Here is an 8,333-nt window from a genome sequence, read left to right as displayed (position 1 = left end):
TCTGTCTACACCGTTTCCAAGACAGAGGAAAGAAAAGCTAACACTGGCTCAGGGAAAGCCACTGTGATTGTGAGATCCTGGCCCTGCAAAAATAGGAGAGACCAAGGCCCTTGCGGACTGAAAACCATCCCCTTTATCATACCCGGTGGAACATCACATGATCCAGCCTGGGCTCACCCCCCACTGCGAGACAGACACCCTGATAACCCCCCCCATTCCTTGGAGGCCCCTAGGGCTTGTCTGCTTTCTGTTTGTAGGAGAAAAGCACTTGGCCTGTTTCCCGGGGTCTCTCTAAGGTTGCCCTCGCTGCCCATCTGTGCCAGGTGCCCCAGGCAGCTCCTTTCACACTCTCCTGCATGGCCAGTGGATGCAACCTGGATGTTGGCTCACTCCCGGGACAAGAAGGTCCCAGTGGGAGCCCGGCCAACACTGCCATAGTCCCCCTCCCCCAAGTCCTGGGAGCCAGGGCATGTATCCTTGACCTCTCCTATTTTTACACCCAGGTATGAATTTTTGAACTTGAAAGTCAAGGCTTTTAATGTCTCCAATTGACCTGCAACAGTGACCTACCAGAAGGTCACGGGTTACCTCCATGCTGACAGTCATCCTGTAGCCCCAGCTATGGGCAACAGCTGCCCACTGTGGCTAAGGGCTCTGGGGGTCCACGCTGCCACGGACTGTGTCACAGTCAGCAGTGGGGAGGGTGTGTGTGTGTGTGTGTGTGTGTGTGTAATAGGCCAGAAACCTGGGCTGCCACAATGCCATGGCTTCTGTGCCCAATGAAAGAAATGGCTCAGACAGGGGCTGGGAGGGCACCTTAGTACCTGGGCCTGCTTTTCTTGGGCCTGTCCAGAGGCCCAGAAGTCCTGGGCTATTTTCTAGACCCTGGGTCTCTGTGTCAATCTCCATTTGGGGATAGGAGAGACCCTCAGTGTATAAGAATGAGGGGAGGAGGGATAGGGGAAGACAGGATGCCACTCTATGTTTCATAAAACCCCTGCTTGGTCTAAGTGGGGCCACACTGTCCTGGGAAGTTCTGCTTCCCAACTCTATGGGAGTGTACACAGGGCAGAGCACCTGGTGGAAACACGTTAGTGGACATTTAGTGAATGTGGGGGAGACCCCTGCCTGGGGGCTTACCCACCAGTGGTCCATGCGTGGGAAGGAGCAGACATCTCCCATGAAGGTTCAGTTCTCTCTTCCCACTTCCCCTTCCACCTCTGCCCCCTGGCCACAGGGCTCCGGTGGCCACGTCAGCAGTTCTAGCTTTGGTTTTCCAGGCTGGCGAGGAGGACTAGGGTGGGGTGGGGTGGAATGGGGAAGACCCACGACCGGATCCGTGAACTCGCAGGCATGTGTTGGGCAGAGCTTAGCCTGGCTGCCACACACTGTGTTTCTGATGGATATAGGTAGTGTTTCCTTCCTCCAGCACCCTGGTTCCGGGACCCAGCACAGCCGTTCCCCTGGTGGGCTCACTGGATGATGCCAGAGAAGGTGTTGATGGGCATCAGAAGGGGCTTGGGCTTGGCTTGGGTCGTTTCCATCAGCTTCTGCCCGCGGGAACTGAGCCACGATGCCCTGGACTTCCGGGCCCCAGAACTGGGCTCTGGGCAGGGAGTCACCTCAAACCTGAGGGTGGGAGGAGAGACCCAGGTTGGGTGTCAGGTGTGTGCTCAGGCCATGTAGAAGACAAAGAGGAAGTACTGGGACGAGGAACAGAGCCTTAGGTCTGGGGCTGGTCAGGACAGGAAAGCACGCCTGCGTATAGTCACTGCCTTCCTGACATTTCAGACACAAGTGCAAGGGCCGGATGAACTCGGGATGAATACAGTGCACAGCCTGTGTGGGGGCCCTGGGGCCAGCAGGGAGGCCTAGGTCAGGAGCGTGTACGTACGTGTGTGTGTGTGTGTGCGTGTGTGTGTGTGCGTGTGTGTGTGTGTAGAAAATCTACAGCAGCCACTGCCCAACTCATTTGCTTCTTCTTCCCAGATCCAAGTCTTGAGGCAGTGGCTCAAGTTCACATCCACCAGGGACACCACCTGCCTGGCCACAGGCTCTGTGACAACGCGGTGTCCTGGAGTGCGGCAGGAAGGGTCGCCTGCTCAGGTTTTTCTCCTTCTCTCCCGTCACCACCCTTCCCCCGCAACTTCCCAGCCCTGAGTGACAGGTGCAACCTTACCTGACCACATCCCTGAATGTGCGCCGACTGTCCTTGTCCAGGGAGAGGGTCAGCAGCCTCTGGTCCTGGCTCTGGATCTGGATGTTGGCTGTCCGGAAGGTGTTGGTCACTGTCTGCGACAGAGGGCACTCATGTGAGCACTGCTGTCACCCAGCAGGTGATGGCTTTGACCCTGCTGCTGGGTGTTTCTTCACTGTAGTAGCACCCACAGTCCCTCCCTGGCTCCCTGGCTGCAAATGACTGGAGGCAGTGAGTGACAACCCTACAGGAAAGGCTCACCCGCTGCCCTCGGCTCTCACATAGGGTTTGCAGCTCTGTTGACATTACTAGGAACCAAATTCTGGCATGCCATGGATGGCACCTGCACCCAGTTTCCGAGTTGCCTCCTTCATCTGACAGGCGTGTTGCTTAGGTTTGGAGTTGGGGCTTGGGTGAGCTTTGTGTGCCCTGACCCCAGTTCTTACATTCATACAACAGGGGCCAATGGGGTGGTTTAGAGGGCTAATCCTTTGCCGGCAGTGTCTGCATCCCATGTTAGCACAGGCTCGTGTCCCAGCTGCTCCACTTCCAATCCACTTCCTTGCTTATGGTGTGGGAAAGGGGCCGGAGATGGCCCAAGGCCTTGGGAATCCTGAACTCACATGAGAAACCTGGAAGAAGCTTAGTTCTGGCCACTGCAGTCATTTGGGGAGTGAATTAGCAAATGGAAGATCTTTCTCTCTGCCTCTCTTTCTCTAACTCTGCCTTTCCAATTAAAAAAAAAAAAAAATCTTGGGCCTGGCGGTGTGGCCTAGCAGCTAAAGTCCTTGCCTTGAACGCCCCGGGATCCCATATGGGCGCCGGTTCTAGTCCCGGCAGCTCCACTTCCCATCCAGCTCCCTGCTTGTGGCCTGGGAAAGCAGTCGGGGACAGCCCAATGCATTGGGACCCTGCACCCGCGTGGGAGACCCGGAGGTTCCTGGTTCCCGGCTTTGGATCGGCGTGCATACCGGCCGTTGCGGCTCACTTGGGAAGTGAATCATTGGACGGAAGATCTTCCTCTCTGTCTCTCCTCTTCTCTGTATATCTGACTTTGTAATAAAGTAAATAAATCTTAAAAAAAATCTTAAAAAAAATTACACACAATACTTTCTACCTGGGGGCAGAGACCCAGGGTCTAGAAAATAGCCCAGGACTTCTGGGCCTCTGGACAGGCCCAAGAAAAGCAGGCCCAGGTACTAAGGTGCCCTCCCAGTCCCTGACCTGAGCCACTTCTTTCATTGGGCACAGAAGCCATGGCATTGTGGCAGCCCAGGTTTCTGGCCTATTATACACACACACACACACACACACACACCCTCCCCACTGCTGACTATGACACAGTCCGTGGCAGCGTGGACACCTGGAGCCCTTAGCCACAGTGGGCAGCTGTTGCCCATAGCTGGGGCTACAGGATGACTGTCAGCATGGAGGTACCCCGTGATTTTCTAGAAACCACTGGAGAGGCTGCGGGACTGGAGGACTGCGTGATCTCAGGGTTGGTAGAGGGAGCCAGGTGCAGTGCATTTGTGATAGTCGATAAGGCTGGCCCCTGCACCTGGGGAGGAAAAACACACTCCTGCTGCCGGGAGGAGACCCAGTCTGCAGGACTCAGGCAGGCCCACCGAAGACTGCACGTGGTATGATGTGGGCCCAGGTCCCTCTCCCAGCTCAGTGCTGCACTTTCTTTTTGTTTTGCTTGTTTGCTTGTTTTAGCTTTGTTTTGTTTTTTGTTTTTTCCAGCATTGACTGCACCACATGTCTGCAGTCAGATCTGGGCCTCAGCCTTGGCCTCTAGGTGATCACGGTCCTGGAGCGTCATCTCACCTGCCTGCAGTATAGACAGATGCCCTTCATTTCTGCTTCATGTCTGCTTGCCTGGACACCCCCTGCCTGCTTCGGGGTCGGGCCCCAGGAATCCTGACCAGCAGGAAGGGCTCCACGCAGATTTGGCCCCCCAGTCTTGGGTGCAGTAAGCAAGGAAAAAGTGCTGTCTCCTGGTCTGTATTGGCAGTTTCCTGCCTTCCACACCCCCAAACTCCCAGTTCTGTCCCTGCCTTATTTCTCACCATTTTTCTAGGTCCAACTTCCAAGCCAGCCAGCACCATTTCTTTGCTGCTGACCCTTCAAAATCATAAGGCTGGCCCAGTGCCCTCTCCAAGCTGGGGATACCTTTAGTCTAGCTCGCCTTGAAGTTCCTGGGGCTGCTCTGTGTTTGTCATCTCATCCTCTTTGGGTAGAGCAAGGCACACGGACCTGCCTGACTTCTGAGAGGAGAGCACCTACCTCACCACCTCCCATCACCCCCCCGTGAAGTCCAGCAGGGATAAAAGGGAACTTGTTGGGGTGGTTAAATTTAGATTCTCGAAAAGCCCCTGACCAGGTTGTTGAACGTGGTCAGCGAGACAGAAACCATAGTCAGGAGCTGATCTGAAGGAGGAAATCCACCCTGGAGCTGAGCGTGGAAGGCAGATTTGGGCTTGAGTCAGCCATGGCTCAGCCAATGGAGCACTCCTACTGTGCACAGGCTGCCTCAGGCAGAGCAAGCCCCGGGTACCCAGAGGGGATCAGAATGAAACAGATGATGGACTGGATCACCAAGCAAATAAGCAATGAACCCTACTGGGCATCCGATGCCACCCTCTGTGCTGGGGAAACTGGACAGAGAAAGCCCAGGAACTCTCAGCCAAGATCATGCTAGCTACAGGTTTGCAGGTGCTCTCAAGGACAGGGTCCCCAGGGTTCTGTGGGAGCACAGTGATGGGGCACCCAGCCCCAGCGAGCTCTGGAAGGGAGCACCAGGCAGGGACTCCCCGACTCCCCAGGAGATGCCATCTGAGTGTTGTGTGGCAGGAGGAGGTGGGGGAGAGGATGGGAGGGGTGGGTTTCAGGTGAATCCAGTCATGTGAACAAAGGTGCAAGATGTGACTCTAGGCCCTGCGGGGAGTGGCCTCCTGTGGGAGGAGGGAGGTGGGAGGAGTGGAGTAGGAGGAGGGAGGAGGGGGGAGGGAGGAGTAGAGTAGGAGGTGGGAGGAGGGAGTTGTAGTGGGTAAAGTCGCTGCCTGCAGCAGTGGCATTCCACATGCACATCCAAGTGCTTGGGCCCCTGCACCCACAGGGGAGAGCTGGAAGAAGCCACAGGTTCCTGGATCCAGGCTGGCCTAGCCCTGGGTGTTGTGGCCATTTGAGGATTGAACCAGTGGGTGGAAGGTCTCTCTTTTTTTCTTTCAAACAAATAATTATATCTTAAAAATAACACTCCCGCAACACAGAACTAAGAGAGAGAGAGAAATGTATCCTAGCTGACAACATCTTTGAGATACTCAGGATGAGCAAATATAGAATTTCGACAGAAGGACAATTTTCCCACTCAGGCTTCCCATCAATAAAACCCAAAGAACCCTAAGATTGTAATTTAGAAAACACACAAAGAATTAAGCTATAATGTGGGAGAGTGAACCCACTGAAGTTTAGACTCTTAATAATTACACTGAATTAACCAAATCAAACTATAAAATAAAAATGTTTAAAATGAAGAAAAAGGGGCTGGTATGGAGACATAGCAGGTTTATCCTTAACTTGCGGTGCTGACATTCTATATGGGCTCCAGTTCTAGTCCCAGCTGCTCCAATTCCGATCCAGCTCCCTGCTAATGACTTGAGAAAGCACCAGAGGATGGCTCAAATCCCTAGGCCCCTGCACCCATGTGGGAGACCTGGAAGAAGCTCTGGGCTCCGAGCTTTGGATTGGCTCAGCTCTGGCCGTTGTGACCATTTAGGGAGCGAAGCAGTGAAGGGAAGATATCTCCGTTGCCTCTACATGTGTCTCTCCTCTCTGCAACTCTTTCAAGTAAAATAAAGAAAACTTTTTAAAAAATAAAGAATAAAACAATGCGATTGTAATAACATGCCAAACAGGCATGCCGCTTGCATCAATTCAAAAACACATTTCTCCACCGTTAATATCTCTGCCGTTAGAATGCATTTTGCAACCCACAGAATAAGAAAGCAGTGTTGCTAGCTTAGGAAGCCATGTTTCTTTGGAGTGTGTAAAGTTATGGTATTTGTTCGACTTTATAATCCATAGTGACATGCAAGACAGGGGTAATTAAAGGAAAACAGATTGGAGGTTTGCCTCATCAAAATATAAAGCTACTAAAGTAAAGACAAATTAGAAAACCTATCTCTGAGATACATGACAAAGGGTCCGTGTCCTCATCAAACAGCGCAGGAGTCACAGGAGTATTCATAAGAAACGTGTGAATGGAGAGAGACATCACCAGCAAGGAAGTTATCCAACTTCACTAGCTTTGTAATGAGATAAACATAACTAAAATATGACGAGGCCTAAAAAGGTTCATGGAAATGTATACTATGAAAAAAGCATGCATAGTCCTCAAACATGTTTTTGCATCAAAACACATTTTTACATTCTATTTCCAGGAACTTTTTGAAGTACCCTTGTCATGAAAAGTCTGATAACATTTACAAAGAAGGAAAAACTCAACATGTTAACTGTGCTGTGAAATCAGCGCTCACATCCTATAACAAGAGTGGAATTTGACAAACTATACAAAAAGTCCTAAAATAGGGCTTCCGCTGACTCAATGGTTTCACTTCAGAGTCTTTTCCTAAAAAGACATAACCATGAGGCTGGCATGGTGGTGGATAGGTGGGTTGAGCTGTTGCCTGAAGCACTCGCATCCCATGAGGGCAGAGGTTTGTGTTCCAGCTGCCTCCACTCCAGCTTCCTGCTAACATGCCTGGGAAAGCAGTGAAGAATGGACCAGCGCTTGGGCCCCTGTTATCCATGTGGGAGACCTGGTCCTGCCTCAGCCTCACTTATCCCTGAAATCGCAGCCATCTGAGGAATGAGTCAGTGGAAGGACGTTGTCTCCCACCTCCCTCTCTTTCTCTCTCGCTCGCTCTCTGTGTGTATGAGATGCCCTCTGACTTTCAGGTAAATACAAATATATAGTTACAGATCAGTACGTACTGGGGTACTCTTATGTATTTTGAAAGTTGGATGTTTACACCAAAAATATGACTAGTCAGACTTTCAAGATATTGGGGAACTATCAGTCAAGTCACTTCTGGGAGCTTTTTTGTGTTACCCCACAGGAAATAACAAAACCTTTGCTTATAGGTTTAAAAGTTGTCTTTAGAAGGGATAATGAAACACAAGAATTAGAACCTGTTGGTCCTGGCACCAGGAGGTAATGTTGACTGGACATCACTGGTGAGGGCCAGGAAGCCCGACTAGAGGTGTCCTTCTAGAACAGGACTGTGAAGGGAAGGAAAGAGATGTACTGGGTAGCGAGAGAGCTGACTGGGTCATGGCACGGTTTCTGAGTGTGTAAGAGCTGAGTGATGCAGAGACATGGCGAACTATCGTGTCCTGGTTCACTCTCCAGAATCTCCCATGGCCAGTGCTGGGCTTAAGGCCAAAGCTGGGAATCTGAAACACACACAGGTGGCAGGAACCCAACTGCTGGGGCCGTGAGAACTGTTGCGCCCTTGCGTCTGCATTAGCAGGAAGCTGGAGGCCGGCGCTGGAGCTGGGTGTTGAACTCAGCCTCTTAACAGATGCATTGCATGCTCGCTAAGTCCCTTTCTTGTTTCTATTTTAGGATGCAAAAGACCTGAGTGGGTTTCTAGGAGGGATCAAAGCTAGAGAAAGGAGAACTGCCAACACGCGGAGCTGAACCCAACAGGATCAAGGAGAAAAGGACTGAGCCAGTGCCAAGGACCCCCAATTAGCATGGAAGCAGCACTCAGCCCAGGAGCCCTCGGCCACCTGGGCCTGCAGGTAAGGTGAGCATGGGCCTGGAGGTGGTGCCTATTTGTGAGAACACAGTCCAGGCGTCATCAGGATGGGCACACGGGCTCTAGGGAGGCCAGTGGACACAGAGAAAGGGGGCAGGCTCACGTCTCTGCCAATGAGCACCAATCAGGGCAAGGGCAAAGGTCAAGGAGTGGCCATAGGTTGCCATGGAGTTGGTTGCTTTGGTTTGGTTGGGTTGAGGGCTGGGCTGTGGTTGGCTGAGAGCCCTGCAGGGAACACTCGAATGCAGGTGCAACTTGTAGCCAAGTGGGACGTCTGAGGTCCTCAGACCGGCAGTGATGGGGTGCGCCTG

General features: G+C 52.3%; 1 protein-coding gene across 2 annotated transcripts in view; it reads right to left on the bottom strand.

Moving 5' to 3' along the window:
• Positions 1-974: 974 nt before the first annotated feature.
• The window catches only part of PIK3R6 (phosphoinositide-3-kinase regulatory subunit 6), a 40,314-nt gene continuing 32,955 nt past the window's right edge, over positions 975-8,333 (bottom strand). The window contains exons 19-20 of one of the 2 annotated variants that reach the window (XM_058675915.1): positions 2,180-2,292; positions 975-1,629 (exon numbers count right to left, since the gene is read on the bottom strand). In XM_058675915.1, coding sequence (XP_058531898.1) covers positions 1,473-1,629; positions 2,180-2,292 — 270 coding nt within the window. In that variant the 3' untranslated portion in view covers positions 975-1,472. Of the gene's footprint in view, positions 1,630-2,179; positions 2,293-8,333 lie in introns of those variants that run through there. The other variant, XM_058675917.1, reaches the window with a different exon arrangement.

Source organism: Ochotona princeps, chromosome 17 (genome assembly GCF_030435755.1).
Source record: "Ochotona princeps isolate mOchPri1 chromosome 17, mOchPri1.hap1, whole genome shotgun sequence".
NCBI lineage: Eukaryota > Metazoa > Chordata > Mammalia > Lagomorpha > Ochotonidae > Ochotona > Ochotona princeps.
Note: the sequence above shows the minus strand (reverse complement) of the source record. Positions and strands in the feature narration are given on the sequence as shown.